General features: G+C 33.9%; 1 protein-coding gene across 15 annotated transcripts in view; it reads left to right on the top strand.

Moving 5' to 3' along the window:
- Nucleotides 1-22426, top strand: part of LOC124427343 — a 240929-nt gene that overhangs the window by 173148 nt on the left and 45355 nt on the right. For all 15 annotated transcript variants that reach the window (XM_046970197.1, XM_046970226.1, XM_046970284.1 and 12 more), the window contains one exon: nt 17257-17423. In XM_046970197.1, coding sequence (XP_046826153.1) covers nt 17348-17423 — 76 coding nt within the window. In that variant the 5' untranslated portion in view covers nt 17257-17347. The remainder of the gene's footprint in view (nt 1-17256; nt 17424-22426) is intronic.

A 22426-nucleotide genomic window follows, 5' to 3' on the forward strand; every position in this document is an offset into this window, starting at 1 on the left:
TTACTAATGTTCAAATATTTTTAATTAATTTCTGACTCTGTATGTAATTATGCTGAAATAATTCTCGACACTTTTCATTAAAATTTGTAATTTAAACAAAGAGTACGTTTCGTATTATCTATACGAAATAATATGTGCTTTATGTAAGGATGATATTTCAGATAATAATAGCCGACGAATTTCATGCATAACATTTTACATTAAGCATGTATAGTAACAAGGAGAGAATAATTAAAGGAAGCAAATTCGCTAAACGTTTCTATAGCGGATACGTTCATTAATCATAATGTTACATGCGGATACATAGCGGTAATTAAGGTAGCTCAACGGCTTATAAGAAGATATTCATACGGCTGATAAGAAATCAACCAAGCTTTGGAGATCTTTTAATGAAGAAAAACATCGATACAATTTTGTTAAAAATTCAATTCGATTTAGCAATATCTCTTTGAAAATTTATATTTTATGAAAAAAAAATCATATTTCTCCAATACAAAAATCGGATTTAAGAAATATATAATTTTAACGAAATATTACAAATTAAATTTTTCTATGGATTCGTCGTTCTTTTTACCTTTAAATACTCCAGTATAATTTCCAGCGGCTATAATCGATAAAATTTATAATATAGAAAACCTTATATCAACCGTTCCAAGTTATTCCTACATTTTGCCGCAAAATAACGAAGCGAAGGAATGAAACGAGATCAATGAGATGCTTACGGTTCTCACTCTGCTTTTCTCCCCCTTCTTTTTTTCCTCTGCTTCGCTTCGATCGATCTCCCCGAGGCACACGCACACGAAAAACACTTTCTTACCACATACCAACCGTTAGCAACTAGGAAGGTGTGAGGTCCTTCGTTTTAGAAGAAACGCCGTAGGAAAATGGGACGGATAGCGCAAAGTTGCTTCGGAATTCAAAGAAGACGGAAAGAAAATGGAGCGGAAGAGAAGAAAAATAGAAAGAGAGAAAGAGAAAGAGAGAGAGAGAGAGAGAGAGAGAGAGAGAGAGAGATCGGTAGTCTAGGATCTATGGAGAAATACCAAGAATGAGAGAAAATGAGAGGGGAAAGAGTAAGAGAAAAGAAAAGAGAGACAAAGACATCGATATCGTTCACTAAGGTAGGAAATAGAGTACGCCAATGAAGAAAAATGGCCGCCGAATTCCTGACAGATCCTTTATTACCTCTTTGCTAAAGCTCTTCTATACGCTTCGGGCTAAAGTAAAGCAAAGGAAAGGAAAGAATGGGAGGGAGATTGGGCTGTAAGAAGGAAAGAGATGAAAAAGAAAAAATAAATAGAAAAAGAGATGCAAGTAGCCGATTTCGGTTAAATTCTTTCTGGTCACGAGGCAGATACGAGTTTGCACGAAATCTTGAATACCAAAAATGTTCGTGTTCGTAGAAATAAATGAATATATAACTTACTCGAACGATTTTAAAGATACTTTCCAATAGAAAGAGGGTGATACTTCAAGACTCCTTTTGGCCTTATTTTATATTACAGAGATTCGATGCGTTATGAAAAATCGTTGCCACGCCAAACTAGCTTCGTAAAATATGACGTTTTTGGGAAAGTTATACATGTTAAAATGTTAAAGGGAACCATAATATGAATGATAGTCATAATTTTCTCAAAAACTTGTCAAACATTAATATATCAACGTTATAGCACAGGCTCGTTCATTTTCTGTTCTAGGACTTTTAACGAGGTGTCGAGAGATCAAGCAATTTTAGTATACGTTTGTAGATCTTTCGAAAAGTTTTCTCCTCTTATTTACCAAAAATGTAGACAGGACGCAACAGCGTCTATATGCTCAAGGCTGATATCTCCTAACACGTACATTTAACTTCGTGAGACAGTAAACTCCGAGGAGTTAATATTAAACGTCATACAGTAGTAGTCGTTTAGTTGAGAATAGTAGTTGACCAAACAAAAAAAAAGTGCAATTTCCTTCATCTAAATCCGAGAGAAACTGTCTCGAAGTTTACATGGCCGATGCATCGCTTAGCAGGGTAACCGATTGTGTTTAAATTCTCTCCTTTACCCACACCTCCCTCTCCCCCCCCCCATCTCTCTCTCCCTCTTACTCTTTCTCTATCTTCGTCTTTATTTCTCTCTTTGATATAAAAACAAAAACGAAGTATTCTTAAAAGTGGGACGTACAATGAATAAAAGCGTGCTCATCCAATTGGTGAATTAATTACTAAAGTAAGCATCCGTAAATAAAAGTCTATTTATTCCTCACCCTCTTCATATAATTCTTCCTTTCTATTGCTCGTTCGGTCTTGCCCTTCTCCGTTACTTTCGGACGTGTTCCAACTAGCCCCAGCGTGAATCAATAGAGAATACGCCAGAGGCGAAGAAGTTATACCTCGGTGTAGAGGAGAATAGTCTGAAAGCCTTTTCCGTACACCCTCTTCTTCTTCCGTTGCACCTTCCGTGCAAGCCGGCACTTTCGTCGTAAGCTGAAACGAAGTTGCGTTTAATTACACGAAGACAATATTGTCGAGAGAGAATGCGTTTCCCTTTTAGCAGTGTATACTGCTATCGCTTTGAACAACAAATGTCCAACCAACGCAAAAACCAGAGACCGGATCTTCTTCTCCCGTTCGACCCGTTTTTTTTCTTCCTTCTGGAAATATCCTAAACCAACCGTTTTTATCCTGTCCGTTCCTCTTTCTTTCTCTCATCTTTTCTCTCTCTCTCTCTCTTTTTCTCTCTTTCTCTTTCTCTTTCTCTTCCTCTCTCGTCCAATTCCGTAAGTAACGTCTATATGATCGCTCGTACCAGCTTAACGCGTTTTATCTTACAACTAGTATAACCCTCTTCAAAATTTCTCAACTTCTTGAACAAATTTTTAATTAGGACATTTGGTGAAGTTCGAGCTGACAATTATGCGCATACATATGTACATATTAAATAAAAATTTGTTCCTTTTTCTTTTCTTTCTTTTCTCCCTTCTCTTTCTCTCTCTCTCTCTCTCTCTCTCTCTCTCTCTCTCTCTCTCTCTTTTTAACATTGTGTTCATCCTATGATATATCGTCCTATTAACGAAATATGAATCTTATCTTATTAAATTTTAATTCATAATTAATAAGAATTAATTAATTTTATTGACGCTACGTGTGATTATTAATAATAACTATAATTAATCTTACTGCGGTTTCATATTGTCATTGATTAGACATTTTAATCAGTTTCAATGTTCAAAATGCTATACGAATTAACCAAACGAGTATAAGCGAGTAATAAACTAAACTAATCTTTCTCTTATCCTATCAAATCTCTATATTAATTGTTTGCGTATTTACTATTCCGTTTTATTGTTGACGTTTCGATACTATTATTGTTGACGTTTCGATATTTCATTGATTTCATAATTTTGTATACCTAAAATTAAGCCGTGGAATCTACTATAAAAATAATAATGCTGTAGTCATTAAATGATCAAAAATAAATTATTAAGAAAATCTCTTTTTATAGCATTCACATAAAACCTAATTAAAAACATTCTATTCGATGTTTATGTCACAAAATGCAGATATGTGTTTGTGTATAAATAAATAAATATATATATATATATATATATCATCGTAATAATTTTATAATAATGTTGCCAAATAAGAAACTAATAAAATTAATTTTAACCCTCGTTAAATCTCCTCTTAAGGAATAAAGAATAAGCAAAAATTAATTTGATCTTTTTATTACTGTATTAATAAAAATAAAAGTGGGGTGTTTTTGATACTTTAATAATGTCTCTTTAGCTTCATCGTTTTCAAAATCTGCGCTATGTAAATTTAAATATTGAAAATTATTTAAATACTTGAAATATTCGTAAGAAAATATTGGTTGATTAATGTCCTTCTTGATTGTTCTATTTTGTTAATAACACAAAAAGAAGAGGGCGTGATATCGTTTCCATCATCGTTCCTATATTTGGATAATTCGTTTTTAACATTTCGTGAATAAATTAAAGTAAGTTGGGAAATTTAATTATTCTCTACTCTTTCGAATTTTAATTTCATTGGTACATTAGCGTGAAACATTCAGAGTATATGAAAAGTAAACATTAACGGTAGCAATGCAAATCATTCACTTATAATTTTTGAATGAAACGTTTACTACATTTTATTTTAGAGAAAAGGAAATACCTATCTATGTATTTACATATGTGTAAACATGATTAATAACAAACATGTAATTGATATGAGAACGTGTATTTCTTTTGTAGTATGACAATATAACGATAGATCTAAATTATTTTATTATTATGAATTATCGTTATATCATGATTCTCTTGCTCGTTATTTTTCACCTATAAATCTCACACGATATCTAGGAAATAGGCACATAAATAAATCAAAGTAATTGATCGACTATTTCAAGAGGGGGAAACAAAGGAAGTTAACTGTGGGGATAGGGGAGCTTGAATTTCCTTTAATCGTTAGCCCTATCGACGATCCGGTTCGACTATTTCGGACTTTTTCCAATCGAACGATAATCGGCAGTCTCTTTCTCTCTCTCTCTCTCTCTCTCTCTCTCTCTCCCTCACACCCATAGTTTTTTGATCGTAATGATGATTCAGTGCGGAAGTGACGATCGTTATGCGTGAATCATGCGTTTCGTAATAGAAATAATCCGATTTCGCTTTGTTTCTTCGTTACGATAATTTTAATCACTATATTAATTATAACTTCACATTATAATTTCAATAAATCTCTCCGTTTATATTTGTTTGCAACTTTTTTTTTCCAATTGTTCGGTTCCGTTATATTTTCTCTCGCGTATATACAGATTGCAAAAATCTCGAATATTTTTCCTATATCTCTCGTTTTACATCGTAACTTTAGACATCGCAGGAACATTCTCATTATATTAACTGGCATATGCTATGAAATCGTGATCTTGACATCGAAACGAGTCACGCGATATCTCGATGGCTGTCTCGGGAACGAAACGACGCGTATCTTTTATCTCGATCAACTAGAAATATTGCTCGCGTTGATGTCATTGCAAATTGATAACTTGATTCGTCCGATTGATTTTTATTACTACTCTCTAAATTGATCATTATTATTCGAAGAAATGGAAAGACATTTGGTTCTTATCATTTCGTATACCTGTTGAACTTTTAAATATGAGAAATAATAACGCGTCGATTAATATTTTAAGTTTAAACAAAATAACATTTCTTCGAATACTTTAATAATGATTTTAGTGCGATGAATTTTGGGTATAACTAAACCAAACATTAGGTTTAAAGTACTTCATCATACTTCAGTAAGCTAAAGAAAACGTTAAGCTCTTTTTGTAGGATTCATTTGAAAGGATGAAAAAAATGGAAAACGCGAATATCCGGGAAAAGTTAATTAGATTTCTAGAATACCGGGAAGTTATACAAACTCATTAACGAAGCATTAATCGTACGTTTAACTAGATGAATGAACGAAGAATTCCCCAGTGGCGGTAGTGCTCTCATTTGAAGAGTGTTGAATCTCATGATCTCTCTCTCTCTTTCTCTTTCTCTTTCTCTTTCATTCTCCCAATCAAAGCTCGTCTAACGCCTCGAATTGAATCGTTTTACGAGAGCGCTATCGAACTCAGCCAAATGTTCGTTAGTTGTTTCGAAGCAATCGGTCTCTCTTATACTACAAAGCGGGATCTGGAAGCTGGACTGGAGAGACGTAATGGTCGACGTAGTAGCTCGTTAATGTGCCACGGCGATATCGTGAACTATAGTGATTCAATAATTCAGTACTAACGTACCCTTCGGTGGTATTCCACCACTCTCTCAAGGGTGTTGACCTATATGCGAGATTCTCCAGCCGAGATAGAGAACATGTATTAGACGTCGTATTGCGGAGAAAGCAGCTACCCTAACAGGGAGAGAGAGAAAGAAAGAGAGAGAGAGAGAGAGACGAGAAAGATAGAAAGGGAAAATGAAGGCGGTCCCTTTGTCGAGTCTCGCGATTCCAAGTCTCGAGCCATCCCAATACAGTAAAATACAGTGGATGTCCACCAAGAGAAACGTTTTCCGCCCTCGATGGTTCAGTTGAAAGGATACACCAAATTTCCAACATAGGACATATTCATCCTACGGAAAACAATGAGAACCTCGGTGGAAGCATTGAAACAATACTTGTATTTGCCTCGGTTAACCTTAAGCGAGAATCTCCTACGAGAAAAGCAGGATCGACGAGCTGGAGAAGAAGGAGGACGACGATGACGTCGTTGCTTTCAGTCCTTTTGTCCTGTAATTGCGCACTCGATTACGATAAGACATATCAAACGAGAAGAGAGTGGACTCGATTACGGAGAAACCGTCTTTGTTTAAAAGTGGGTGCGGAGGCGAGAACTTCTTTAACATACATTTAGTGTTAAGAGAAGCTTCTTGAAAGTTATACGTGTTAGAAACAAAGATAGAGAAAGAGAGAGAGAAAGAGAGAGAGAATGAGAAGAATGAGAGAGAGAGAGACGCAAAGAGGAACACATTAATGCTCTTAGAGTGACTCAATGAGTACGATTGTTTTCGTTTGACTTTATCTCGAATGTTACGTGTGTTTCCAAATGAAAGCTCGTCTTTAATGCAACGTTAAACGATCTCTAAGCGACGTCTCTTTCATTTCTCAACTCCTCTGTTTACAAATCCTTCGAAACATTTTTACTTTAAATTAACCAAATCGTATTTTTCTTCGAGGATAAACGAAAAAAGGACCTATCGCTCGTCGTTTCATTTTATGGGAACCATTACTGCATCTCGTTTCCCTTATCGAGAAGCTCTTCGTTTAGTTTAGATTTTCTTAGATTACGCTTTAGTGTCCCCATAAATTTTCCTTCGATTCGACGAATTGGACATGGGCCATCTCGGCGGAAATATAGCGGCGCGTTTCACGATACCCCCAAGTGCATCGCGGGATTTACAACTTTGCTTTTCCGCTGGCTGACATATCGGATTCCATTCGGGAGAAACTTTATTAAATTCTGATTCATTCGTAGACAACGATTTCCTTCTATCTCCCCGATGGTTCTCAATTTCTTCTCAATATTGTATGCGAATGAAATTCAAATCTTTTAGTTTGAAACAATAAAATCGAAATTCAATACGATCTCTCGAACGAACAACGAAGGGTTCTTGATCGCATAAAATATATTTTAAGATTAAAGTTATGTCTTTTATTAAGCGCGAAAGTTTTCCCATTTATCGCGTAACTTTTTATAGATTTACATATATGTCTTGTACGAAGATTTTATTCATTCTTATTAATCTACTACGTGAATCAATATCTCCTTTAAACTCAAGAAATATCGAGGTGTATCAGTTTCTTTTTTCATCATTTTTTTTCTATTATACAATTTTAACGATTCGAGAACACTGATGAAATAATTCTCCGAAGCGAGTGCATTATCGTAAAAAATTTCTTTAAAAATACGGAAAGAAAATTCTACTGCCTTAACACTTGTTTTTATCCCTTCACTTTTTCAACTTTCTTTTGCTCCTTTCTCGCTCCCTCTCTCTCTCTCTCTCTCTCTCCCTTTGTTTTTTTTCTTCTCTCTCTCTCTCTCTTTGTTTTTTCTTCTCTCTCTCTCTCTCTCTCTCTCTCTCTCTCTCTTTCTCTTTCTCTCTTTTTCCTTTTTCTTATGTGCCTTTATACCGGACAAAGTTTTTGGAAGTTCGATGTCTCATAAATTTTTCATTAATCTTTAGAAAATAGAAGGTTTTAATTTTCAAGGAAAAAATTTGCCTTAAGGAAAAGAGAAGACTAAATTGAGAGAGATCGAAAGAAGAAAAAAAAACACGTTACTAATTGATGATCTCGATGGATGAATGTAGAAAAATGAATTACGATAAATGCAGTGTAATGTATTTTTTTGTAATTTTTATTACGTTATGAAAGGTTTATATCAAAGTTCTATTGTTTGCATTCGTACATATTTACGTATATATGTTTGGAGAATGTAATCTTTGACAGAGTAGATATTACTCCTGTAATTCGTTTTACAATGAACAAGAGTAAGAATAACAGATAAGGAAAACATAGGGGAATCGAATCTTCATAAGCTTTATAAAATCCCATTTTATTTTTATGTCCATAATCGTACACATACAGAAAGAAAAACACAAGGAAAGTTTATAGAAAATTTTAAAGCAACTGCATATAGAAATTTTTAATCTTTTTGTTAGTACACGATTTTTTATACCGTTGAATTTTTTGTGATAATATTGATTTGGATGCTGGTATCAGTGAGATCTGCATATTACGTGTTTATGGTTAATGCTGAGATAAAAATATAACATAAAGTTTGTTTTTTGCCGTTTGTATATCGATTTCTTAAAAAAAAAAAGAAAAAAAGAAAAAAAACTGTGAAACCAGAGAAATTTCGTTGGATTTTGTTAGTTAAACATCTTTGACAAATATCGATTTATATTAATATATTTATCCATACTTTTTTAGCTTTTAACTTTATTTCTTCTGTAAATTTTATATCCTTTTTTGATAGAACGACATAGTGATACGATATAAAATTTTTGTTGAAAAGATCTACACATGACTATTAAGAAGTAATATATTTCAAAAAGGAGAAAAAAACAAAAAAGTTAAAGGATATCGAATGTAAGAAAAGAAACAGAACATGGATCTACGCTATGTATATTCGTACATAAATATTTTTTTCTCTTGGCAATAATATCGCATAATTGTTTTTAATATCACGTAAAAATTACATGTGATGATATCATCGAAGGAACATAAAAAAAAAAAAAAATTAATTCAAAGCAGGGAGAAAATTATTAACGTTGAAAAAAATCTAACGATACATTCTGATCGTACAATCAAGAAATGTAAAATCTTTTTTATGATTACATTGCGGGACACAAAATAAATGAACGACTAATTTCATTGTAATCCAGGAAAAGAACTCAATCATTATTTTTAGTTTTGAGATAGAACGACGAACAAGTTAGAAACAGTATGGCTTTCTCGACGTTTGAAAATCTGGCACGAATCTTCCTTCCTGCCGCAAACGTGGTACGTCCAATTCTTGCTTTAATTACGGCGACTTCGCGTTAAGCTGCTAGTACAGAAGCGATTTAATGGAAACGAAGAACTTCAGTCTTGTAGCCGCTTTGGTCCTGGCTCATATTGTGTGTCGAAATTATTATTCTATCCTACGATTAGCTATTAAAAATTGTCATCTTCTCCTCCCATTCATATATATATATATATATGTTTACGTTGGAATATCTAAAATTAATTAATATATTTATAAAACTGAACATATAAGTAAATATTAGAACAGTGTATTCAGTTTTTCCAAAAGCACAGTAATTTACACGACGTTCGATCATTTTCATTCGTTAATATATCATGTATTTTATACAATATATATAATAATTTCCATTATAGCAGTATGCTATAGGAACATATTAAATCGTGCGATGATACGTATTTTAAACAATAGATTTGTTCCACGCGACTACTTGCATTACGTGTAATTGCTCAACTATGAGAACAATACCTCCTCTGTTCTCTCTTTCATCTCACTTCTCTCTCTCCCTCTCTCTCTCTCCTTTTTCGCTTACTCATTACATAATTTCTCTTCGTCCTTTATTTCTGTCAATATCAGTAAGTTTTAAAAAATATTTTGGATTATCATAAATATTAAACTTCTGTAGTTCGAGGATAATATTAAACATTTATTTAACGTATCGTATGTAATCTAAAAGTTTCATATATATTCAGCTACTGTTTTTTTAACATCATTTATCTACAGAGAGGAAGATATTCAAATATTTTGTTATATCCGGTAGCAAATCCGAGCGAAATGAAATAGCCAGGTTGAGAAGTTCGAAACAGCATGGTAAAGCGATAACACTATCGAGTATGGTAGTTTGTTAATCGAACGGAAACGCGTCGATAGTAAGTTTGTTTCGACAAAATTGTTGCTTTCGAATTGATCACGAAACGAAGAAACTCACGTGACCGATATAATTATCAGATCATCGAATGAATGAATATTTTCTTGTAAAATACTTTGACAATTTTTTCCAAATAATTTGAATAATTCTAATTTAATAAGCGTATTTTTTATTAAGTCAAATCTGTTTGATCTAACGTAACAATGTTACTCGAAACTCTTGAATAATTAATGAAGCATAATTACTATTACATTAAAAAGTAATTATATATTATACGATAAAGTATCACAAATGAAATGATTTTATCACCGCAATTGATATCTTTCATGCTACCATTTATCGCTTAACCTTTCTAACAGGTAAGGCTATTGTCCCACATATTGGAGAATGCACGGATGATATTCTTTCAAAATATTCACGATGATGCACAAAGAAAGAGAGACAGAGAGAGAGAAAGAGAGAGAGAGAGAGAGAGAGAGAGAGAGAGTAACAATCGGGGGAGAATAGATGCGTGCATACGTGACTCTTCTGTGCTGATTAATTCATCCCTCGCCAATATCAGACACTGCCGGTCCAGCAGTGCAGAGGTCCGTACGACAAGCCATTAAATTTAGGAACATTACCTCGATGTGTTTTCAAGCGTACATTTACAGTTCTTACTTGATAAAACATATTCTTTTATATCGAAAGTTTTGCATAGTAGAAATATGAAAAATGAAAATCTATATAAGACTTTCTATATAGAATTTATTGCATAAAATCGAATAAAATTTTATATTCGTCTACAGTATTGATTTCTCACCATTTGAATCAATAATTCATATCAGTGTTCATTAACGCAAAAGTCTGATGTATATAAACCAATGTGTGTTATAAAAAGCAGTTTATTATTGTTAAAGTGGCAAGGGATATCGTAAATTTATCGAAGAGAATCGAAAGAATTTGTATCAACTACCGCGCATGTACAATCGCAAAAGAGAATATGGCTTACGGTAGAATGGCTTTAATTTGGCGACTCTCATTAATTATGCTAAAACAACAGTATCATTTCGCAGTAGAATAATCGTCGAAATCGCGATTAGCTCGGCACTATGTAGACGTGTATATATGTGTGCGTGCGTGCGTGCTCACGGGCGTGTATGTGTGTGGTGTACATAGGTACATGGCAAAGCACTAGTATTAGATTCTCAGCGGCATTTGTTACTTATTATCGTGGGAGGGACAATATCGAATACTGTATGTCTATATACATATATGTAACAGTACATTGACTACAAATACTGAATATTTTTACATTCCATCGACCATTTTCAATAATTACTGATTAATCGAAATATAAAATTATATTAATAAGATTAAAATAATAAAATGATGGATACTTAAGTACACAAAGATATTCAACTAAATACGAATTTATTGAAAAAGTTTAATGAAAGTAATTTTATATCGTAAATTTTAATGAACAATAATAAACTAATGAGATATTTGTATGTAACATGAATACCTTCTTTAAAAAGCTTTTTTGAAAGGAAGCGAAAAACTGTTTTTATTCTTCTATATAAATGTAATTGGTTATATTTCTACATTCATCTGACTGGCAATATTTTATTTCGAAATTGAATAACGATTGGAAAAGAATACAGTTTGATCAGTTTTCTATGCACAGCGACATCGAGTAGAATGGATATAAGCCAACGGTTGGGCGTTGTCTTTAGAATAAGCAGTTCTCTTTCGTTCATGAAAGTACACGGAATACTTTTCGTCTATTCTATTGTTTGAAAATCTATCGGGTTGTCGTGAAAAATGACAAAGAATATTACTCGGTAAAACTCGGTAAGACTCGGTATTCTCCTCTATTTTAGAGATATCATTTTAATCAAGATTAAAATACCTATTATTATTCTTGTTTCTCTTTTAAATAAAATATTATCCAATAGTAGCAAAAATTATCTCTAGCAAATAAATCATCTTAAAATAACGCAATAATTAAAAAAGAATGTTTACAAATTCAATTATCTGTTTTATTAATCATACAATTCTCATAGTTTTATTTTCAATTTATTGAATAATATTCTAATACCTCGTTGAAATTGAATTCATTTTATTGATAATTTACAAACATTACAAACATTAATTTAATTAATATTAAAACGGTCTTGAGTTGTCTCCTATTTACATTAATTATTAATACATACATATAACTATATGTAACTATGAGTATACTATTACATTTTTATCAGTCGAATAGGCATACTCAAAGGAACGGAAATCAGTCAATAATGGTTCGATCCTTTTGCTCGCGTGCAAACGCTTGTTTCATTTACTTTGACGTACTCACTCAACCCCATCCTCGTTGGTCTATGTCGATTTATGACCTAGCAGGAGTCCCGGTCAGAATTTCATTTCGAGAAGAGAACATTCACCTTTTCCTTTGGGAGTCATCCTCTTTGCACCTCGTTTTCTCTCTCTCTCTTTTTTTTTCGTACGCGTTGATTCGTTACTTTGAACAAAAATTTGAAAAACCTTTGAATAAATCTTTTGTTTTCATTTTTTCTCCGTTTGGTAATTTTTATTCCGTTATCGTAAAAAAAAAAAATATTTAATCGATGAATAAGAACGGTATACCTTCGTAAAAGAAAGATATAAAATCAAAAATAAGACACGTACACGTGAGAATGGATGTTTTATACGCATGAAAGAACATGTTTCCAGCTATCGAATATAGACGAGAGCTAGCATGTTCTATCTATCTATACATCTATCTACACGTTCGCATCTCGCTCGGTGGCATGTATAGACAAGAGTTGGAAAAAGTTTCCTCGGGTGAGCCGTGATTCATGGTCGGGCAGCATCACTGCCCTTGTTCCTTGTCGCTCAACAATTTTATAGGCTTATCTGTTACATCCTGATCGTACTCTGAGAGCCGTTTCGAGCCAACTTTTATGTGCAATCGTTTATGTTCTTTTTTCTTTTATTTTTTTTTTTTTTCACGCTTATTTAGTCTCTCCACTATCTCGAAACATTTCTTTTCTTTCTTTCTGTTTTCCTCTTTTTCTCTCTCTTTATTTATTTATTTTTTTCTTAGAAATATGAAAATAGTGAAAATTCAAATACTTTCAGAATTTAAAATTACCTATCCGTCACTCATTCATAATAACTTGTCGGTCTCTGTTGAGTAATGCGAAAGATTGTTCCGCGATTTTCTTTTTTTAACTCAGTAACGTGAGTAATGCCGTATTATGATAACGTATCGACCGATAACACTCGTTATTCACTTACAGGCGGTTTAAACTCTACCATGTCGTGTATTTCGTTTTATCCGCTTCAGTGTTTGATACATTATCGTTGTGGTTGTGCCTCTTAAAAAAAAATATAGTGAAATTGAGAAAGAGAAATCGTAGAATTTTTAATTAATAATAAATTCAAGTTAGACTTTGTAAGTAAATATATATATATATATATCTACGACGAAAAGAAATTAATATTATTTAATGAAACCGTTCGATCAGAATGAAAGAGTAGAGAAAATATTTCATACTATGAGGATATTACAACGAAATGGATAAGAAAAATGGAGGATCTTGGAAAATTTGATTCCATTTTTTTCGTTCTCCTTGCCAATACTACGATCTGACGGAATCAATATTTTCTATCGTAGCTCGCAAGAATCTTTTGAGATATGTACGATAACGATATCTAACAGTATGCCTCGACATACTCAATAACACAAAAGTATTCGAAATTTTTGTGGTGAAATAAATTTTCGCTAATTTTATTATTTATAAACTTTCGAACGAGTTACAAATTTCTACGACAGTATGTAATTATTACGATTGATTTTTTCTATTAATAATTACTTTATTAATTTTTATGGATATATTTAAATCAATATTTTAAATATCATTCCAATCAAATTTAGATTTATCTCTTGACTACAATGGAATAAAAAGGAAATGCATATAGATATTTGAATGATCGTGAAATACTAAAATAGTATTTATAACTTAGAATATCATTTCAATTAATTTTATCTGGTTTAACACAAATATCAATGTCTAAATCGTATTTAAAAGGATATTGAAGATGAATTCGCAATGTCTTTATGACCAATATTACAGAATAGAAAAGATATTTATTTTATTGCTGCGAAATACGAAAGATAAAAGTAAAATGAGTAACGTCCTTCTAGAAATTTCAAAAACAGTACTAAACGTCTTCTGATTTTATCTTCTGAAAATTAATTGTTTAATCGCATTCTCGATGGTAGTTTACGTAGTAATGTCAGAACAAATGCGTTTCTTCCGTCAACGAAGAGCCATAATTCGTCTTGCCTTATTTTCCTATCTCAAGAGAGGACGAGATGCACGACGAAAACGTCGTCGAGGATTCCATCCTCTCCGAGCATGTCTACTGGCTGGCTTTTCTTGAAAAAGCAGCTATATCTTGCTGGATCGTCGACCATAATTCTAGAGTATATCTCTTTCTGGGCTTTCAACGAGTAGAATCCTCTCGTAAAATCTCGCCAATCTTCTTTCCTTCTTCTTTTACTTTTCTTGTAAGATCCATTTTTCCTCCTTATTGTATCTCAATGACTATACTGAATAATTGTATAAAGAAGATAACACAGGAATTACAATTACATTTGCAATAGGAACATTTTATATAAGTATGTCTAAGTTAAAATTTCATATGTGTTTAAGTATTAGAAAAGTTATGAACTTAAATTACGAAAGACGATTGATAGAAGCTTATATCCTTCATTCTGAAGTCCATTTTCGTTTCCTTTTATGATCATATCCAAGCTATTACTCAGTTCGAGGTTTTCCTTTAAAGAAGGTACATAGCCAAAATCCTAACTATCCGAAGTAATAAAAAGGCGACGAACCCTGTATAGTGAGGAACCATCTGGAAAGTATTCTCGTGGGATAGGGTGGATTCAAGAGTGCTTTTAAACGGTTAAAAAGGACCACGTGAGAAAGGCTCGTGTCAAGAATGAACGAGAGCAAAATAGTTGGCGGTCGCTTAGGGAAAAGCAATGCGGAAGGAAAGAAAGAAGGAATGAAGGAAGGAAGGAAGGAAGGAAGGAAGGAAGGAAGGAAGGAAAGAAGGAAAGAAGAAAGAAGGGTGGTCAATGGGAGAACATATTCGAAGTTTTCGAGCAGCTTGGAATTGCCCTCGTCTTCACCCTTTTTCTTTCCATATAGATAAGTACATACCTATGTATATCTATATATCTATATATCAAAGTATATCCTTCGAAATATAAAAGAGAAAGAGAGTGACGTGTGAGTTGGACCATGCTCGGATAGAAGGGTTATTCCTTAGAGAGTAATGTGCCGTTATCATCGTCGTCGTCGTTGTCGTTGTCGTTGTCGTTGTCGTTGTCGTTGTCGTTGTTGTTGTCGTTGTCGTTGTCGTCGTCGTCAGGGTTGGCACGATGGCCGAGGAAACAGGCCTATTGTAATCGGAGTAGCGCGATCTTTCTCGGATCGAAAAGCACGCTTTGCCAACGGCAAGGGGTGCCAAGACAATGACGGAAAGAGCAAGACGTCTGGTCGATGCTAGACGGAGGGATACCGTGCGTCGAGGAATGCCGGTTGCTGTTGAAGGGGTGTTGGATCTGTATTGCTTTGTCGTATGAACCGAAGCGTTGTGATACGATATACTATCCTTGTAGAAGGGCTATTCTAACCCTGAATGCAGCATTGTCGATTCTGTCTGTTTGTACGACGGTTGTAAATCGTAAGAAAGTAGTTCTCTGAAGATCGACGAAGTAGAATGATTCTTTCACGGCGTTCATAGCTAAGCGATTTCGTTTTATCGTTAACACGTTGGAAAAAGATAAAAAGAAAATATAGAGCAATGCATACCTACTTTAACGATGTAGATATCTGCTAAATAATATTCAGAAAGGCGCAAAGAATTTGATTTATGAATAAAGGGAGAAATGTAAAGAAAAGGAATGGAAACCGTAGTGGTAAATATTCAAATTTCATTCCATCCATGGTACGCACGATCTTTCTTTAGTGTGATAAACGTCGTGCTTTGTGGAAAGAAAAGAAGAAAAGTTTTTTTAGACGGAAGAAAGACGAAAAAAGTTAAAAATTATCAATTTTCCTCGTTCTCTTACCGGCAAGAATGTAATTAAAAATAAAACTCACATACTTCAAACTTGTTCGAGAATTTCTTACAAAACTCGCAACATAAAAATTGTATAATTTTGTCAGGTAATAAAATAAATTAATGATATGAAAATGAAACTTCGTATGTGTAATCATAAAAATTGTATATATTAAATTCTGTTTATTACAAGTTTATTATCATTCCAGTTTATGGATATTTCTTGGCAAAGAAATTTCCTGTAAAATTATCAATATTTTTACGTTTCTTTTTCTTTAGGCAATAAAAAAGAAAAATAGCATTTTATTACTAAAAGTTGGATACAAATCAATTAAAAAGTACATAGCGTTTCGTTAGAATTTCGAACATTTCGACTTTATAACGCGTCACACCTTTCTCTCGTCTCCTTTTTTCTTTTTTTTTTTTTTTTTTTCATTCGACGCGCCACGATTCGTGAACAAATTGAAATAGTAGCAAAACGAGAGAACCGCCACCCTTTCCGTTCATCCTTCGCTAAACGTACGTCGCACGTGCTATGCGCACTTCAACATCACGAAACGCGAAATTCGAATCCGTTCGTGCTCAGCAGCCCGAAACCTCATCTAACCAAACCTGTTTTCTGATTCTTCTTCTAACGAACGACTACGCGATATCATTACTCTTTCTCTCATTTAAGAGAAGTTACAAACGAATTCATTATTTCCAATGGTATTAGACGTTAGATTAAGTTGATATATTTACGACTTTATTTAATACTTATATTTTTAATAAATAGTTCATTGAAAATTGTGAATAAAAAAAATAAAGTAGTAGGAACTTGATTAGATGATATATTTTTTCTATCATTAATTAATTCTTTCGAAATTTTTGCTAAATTTAAACATGTTTTATAAAACTTCAGTCATTCGAGTTAAGTGTAATTTAATAATTCAATATTGATTACCGAATTGATCAGAAACATTATCATACCGAATCGATATAAGGGAAAACGTACATGTGAGGAAGAGAAAGGTGGAGAGAAATAGAGAGAAAGAGAGAGAGAAGAACAGAGGGAGAGAGATAGAGAGAGAAAGGTAGAGAGATAGATGAGGAGACTGGTATGGGTTTTAATAAGCTTCTTTAGACGAAGGAAGAGAGGTTGGATCCCAGGACGTTTATTGGCCCATAAAGCCGTCGGATACGCGGTTCTGTAACGATCTATTTTCCCTGTTCCAGTGATGCTTCTACCCGCCCACGTAAAGACATCGACAACATTTACGACGAAGGTTTGGAACCTTGGACGGCTGGTATCAAGAGCGACACATTGATGCACCGACTATCGATTCGTGGCAGCACCAACGGTGAGGAGACAGCGACCCGCTGGCAAGGAAATTTCGATAGACGTGAGTAAACCCACCCCGATGCATTTATGCTATCCATACAAGGTGTCTCGATAATACTCATGTTCTTTCAAAGTATTATCTTCAAAAGTTAAACGAGTATATAGACTCGGATAAGACTCTTATTTCATGGATCTCTTGGTGAAAGCTGCAATTATTTTTTAAAATTACATATCGATCTTATTTCACTATATACGTCAAGTTCGATTAAATTTTTCAAAATCATTATTATGCTTCTTATGATCCGTTAATACGTTACCTGACGTTAATTATTGGATATTTTGTGAGAACTTTCCAACTAAGTTCATCAAGATATACTGGGATATAAACTTTTTAAAACTTTGTCGAGAAAGTTCAATATCGAGACACCGTGTATATTCATCGATATCCACCCTATATGAAAGTTGCGAATATGTAACCTCAAGTGAGTCACGTATCATCCATATGTCGACGATCGTCTAGGAAGGTTGTCGTCCCCTCTCGTCGATTCACCTCGTTTTCTTATTTCCAGCGCGATACTCGTGTATGAAAGCTAATTTTCTTGGACCATGTATTAGTTTTGCCAAAGTACACATGATCTTTCTCGTGGAAACAATAGAAAAAAAAGAAAAATGAAGGCATGATAAAATCAACCACCTTACGTGTTAGACTATATATCTAGGAGCTTTGCGGTTGCAACACTTTTGTATACTTAATATTTCTATATCGGTGAATAGGACATAAAGTCTAGCTATTGGAATAATATAGAGAATGGACGGTAAAAATCGTGTAGGTTAAAAATAAAGAGAGAAAAAAAAGAGAAAAAAAAAGAGAAAAAGAGAGAGAGAAAGAGAAAGGATCGAACTAATCATAAAGAGAAAAAATCCTTTTTCTCGCACGATATCATGCAGCTGACGAGCTGCACCAAGAGCTGTTAATGCAATTGCACGAAAAATAACAGCACCTATCCGATATAGGTATCAAAAGAATAGTGTGTTCGATAGAAGGGAAAACGTGGGAAAGGGTAATCGAGCAAAGAAAGAAAACTACAGCAACTAAAAGGGGAAAAAATGTAATGGAAAAAAGAGAAGAAAATAAAGTAGTAAGCAAGAGAGAGAGAGAGAGAGAGAGAGAGAGAGAGAAATGAATGGAATAAACGAAGCTATAAGGTGTTCTCTTATGAGGTCAATGGTGTACTATGCTGCTATCTATGATACCTACATACTCGGGTATGTTGCAGTAAGAGCCGAAATTATTGGCCAAGGTGGTACACCGCAGCGTATTTCCATTCTCTCTCTCTCTCTCTCTCTCTCCCTCTCTCTCCCTCTCTCTTTCTCTCTCTCTCTTTCTCTCTCTTTCTCTCTCTCTCTCTTTCTCTCTCTTTCTCTCTCTCTCGTTCTCTCTCTCTCTCTCTCTCTATATATATATATATATATATCCCTTTCTCTTAACGACTATGAAGAGTAAAATTCAACACGGTGCACTGTTAAAACGTTGTTCTTGTTGAAAATTATTTTTACGTTCCCATCAATTTTGGATTACTTTCACGTTTATGATATTTTTCTTGGGTTGGATATCGTTGATAATATCTACTGTATATAGATAACCGTACTTCTTCGTTTAAGAATATTTCTTCGTTCTACGTTAATTTTAATTTACATCTTATTAAATGACCTCCATCAGTAAGGACATAATTGTACATTAAGGTGATTTGTAAGAAAGCTCAATACGATCTTACGTTCACCTTGAATCAAATTTATAATTTAGTTCCATGAGTAAGCCATGGGAACGTTGTCACGTAAAAAGTTTTAATTAATGATGCGGGAAGTTAATGATCTAATTAGTTGAAATAGTGACGTAATATGCCATTTTAATATTATTTGTCTGCTTGGATTTCACGATGAGAAAACGAGAATGAAATAGATATTTCCTATCGTCTGCCCCGATTATATCGTAATAATAATAATATATATACATAAATATTCAATTCATATGTCAGTTATAACGAATAGAAGAGGAAAAATTTAGAAGTTATGCAAATCGAAAATGAATACATACGATCCAATGTTCAGTGATATCTTCGTTATGCCAAAGAATGTAATGAAATTTTACAATCACTCGATAGTGTATTGTAATTCTCGACGTTTGCTTTTCCAAATATTTACCATGAAAAAATATTTTGATTCGTGACAAATATTTGATATCCAGTTTACTCTATGTCTACTTGATCCTTTGAAACTTGAATAAATAAAAGCACGCTTTTATTTATTTAAGATCTATCGATAACAAAGCTTATTTCTTATTACGTATGATTAATGATCTTTGAATGTGGTTGTTCAAAAAGAAATCGTATATGCTTTCTCAACTGTTTCGTAACCTACACTATTTTTCTTCTATTATGAAACGAATCGTTCACTGGTAAACAACTTGGACTATCATCAGATAATAAAAGATAAACATTGAAATAAATTCAAGGTTTTGCCGAGTGATAAGCAGACGATAGAAAAGAAAAAAAAAAATCTCTTCGTTCGTAGTTAAACGACGTGGGCGTCATATGCGTATGTCACGCGTGCTTAGCGAAGTGGATTTGTAACTGAAACCGGTGCGCAAATACGCGGTCGGAAGGAAGAGCCAAACGCGCGTGCCGCATGCCGCTTACATTTCGTGACAAGAGAGAGCTAGAAAGCACGGCACACGTGCACGCCGTATTTGTTTTGTCATTACGGCGATTATTACCCCACCTACGTGTTGTCAGCATACATACATGCGCGCGCGCGCACGGACACACATACGATTTAAACGAATCATTAGCGAATTTTAAAAGTACGCAAACGTGAACGTTTGCATGTCCGCTTCGGATTTATACGCGAAAGTGATTCAATGTCGGTCTCTGCTCTTTTTCCCCTGTTTTCTTTTTTATTTTCATAAAATACTAACACGGTTTGTATGCTACGTGAAAATCAGGTCAACTTTACATCGCGTTCGCGATAAATGTGTATTCATTAGTCATTCAAAATTCTATCAGACTTTCCGACGACGATATTTAATCCGCCCTGGATTTGGACATTTTTTAAGAATTCGTTCGATCGAAAAAGAAAACATATCGACGGCATATTAAAAAGATAGTTTCTAACGTGAAACGGGTCCATTTTCATACTACAGAAAAGATATTTTATTACTAACAATAACTATACCTATGCGAATAAACCAGGTTGTTCCTTTGCATCAATTATTGACATGAGATAGCTAGTCATATGTCTGTAACGTGTTAAATTCGAACCTCGCGACGTCTTATTTCGCTTCAAAGTGATCTACGATAGATCCTTTTCGTATCAGTTTATACTCTGAAGGTGACTTGGTTCTCAAGATACAGGCTCTTCTTACTACGATCGTTATCTTCTTTATGATCAGTTTATAGATTTTGAACTTGTAGCAGTATGTCGAGTCCTCTTTCATTTTTTAAGATCTCACAGAGAACGATGGAACCAGTCGCTATCTAATTTGAAATGTGAAAAAAAAAGAAAAGAAAAATAAAAAGAATAAGAAGAAATAGAAGAAGGATGAATTGGCTGTGGAAAGAAACAGAAATGAAAGGACCGTGTAATTTATCAAAGACGAGAAGGAAGAAGTCGGTCGAACTCGAGAGTCTTCCCTTCCTTCCTTCCAAAAATTTTCACCTCTTTCAACAATGCCATTTCTCTGGGCGTTTTCCCAAGCTAAATTGAATCGCAAGAAGACGCGCGCGGCAAGCGTTGCTCCTTACAAAGGGTTCGTGTAATTCCTCCCGGACAACGTCTGCGAGCTTTCTCGACTCGAAGTAATATGGCGAAGTTCAAATTGGAATATCCAGGATCGTTTAATTGGTACGTGAGCTACCGTGTTTGCGAACTTCCTCTTTACTTACGATACCTACTTCCTATAATTTTACTCGTAATCTTCATCATTATAATATAAAAATTCAATAGATTTTTACCATTTCCTTTGAATTATGATACAAGAGTAAGAAAGAATAAGAAAAGAATCCGATTGTTTTTTAACTATGTTCACCACCGATCACTTCTATAACAACGAGACTTCTTTCCTTTTTTGCAATGTCCTTTCTACCACCCGGCACACCGGCCAAGCTTCGATACTTTATCATAATAATAGCTCGAGATACTGCTGAAAAATCTGGTGCATTATTCATTTTAACCCCGTTAACCGTAGTAGCACGCTGACTGTAGCACGTATATTTCAGACAGGAATAAACAGTCACCTCGCAATATATCCGACTTTACAACTGACAATGTCAATAACGTCCCGGCCTTTATAGTACTTCCTGCTTCTCCCCTCCCTCCCTTTCTCTTTTACCCTCCCTCTTTTTATCTCTCTCTCTCTCTCTCTCTTTTTTTTTCTCTTTCTCTTTCTCTCTCTCTCTGTTTCTTTCCGTGCAATAATGCAAACTGGACATGTATAAATTTTGGTAGAGTTCGGCGACCAGCATAAATATCATTGAAGGGAGTGTTTCTTCTTTCAAAGATAACGATCGTGCTTTATATAACGAAACATGAAGACAAATAAAATGATCATGAATTTGTAATCGTGGAAGGATGATTTCAATTTTAAAAAATCTACTATCTATTCAATTATTTATTTTCTATTATTATTAAAATTTTTTGCACCAATTATTGTAAAATAACTTTTAATTTTGTGATATTTTATTATGGAATTATCATTTTAAAGTTACTCGTTCAATTGTCCTGCTATAATCGGATTGGATTACTATCTATGTATGGTTTATAATTATGAATTTAGAGCATGAACTTAGTCTCGTAACCGCTTATACTCGTATCGATTGCATTCGCCAATGCGCATTGTCGAAAAGTGCCTCGTCATAAACGTAATCAAGCAGAAATGTTACGCGATTATACTGATATAGTTCACGATATTACCACCGATTAAGCGGATATAATAGCTCTCCGATAGAAGATTTATGCTTCGCCGATGTCGCCCATTATCGAATATTAATTCCAATGCACCTAAGTATT

This window comes from Vespa crabro, chromosome 1 (assembly GCF_910589235.1).
Source record: "Vespa crabro chromosome 1, iyVesCrab1.2, whole genome shotgun sequence".
NCBI lineage: Eukaryota > Metazoa > Arthropoda > Insecta > Hymenoptera > Vespidae > Vespa > Vespa crabro.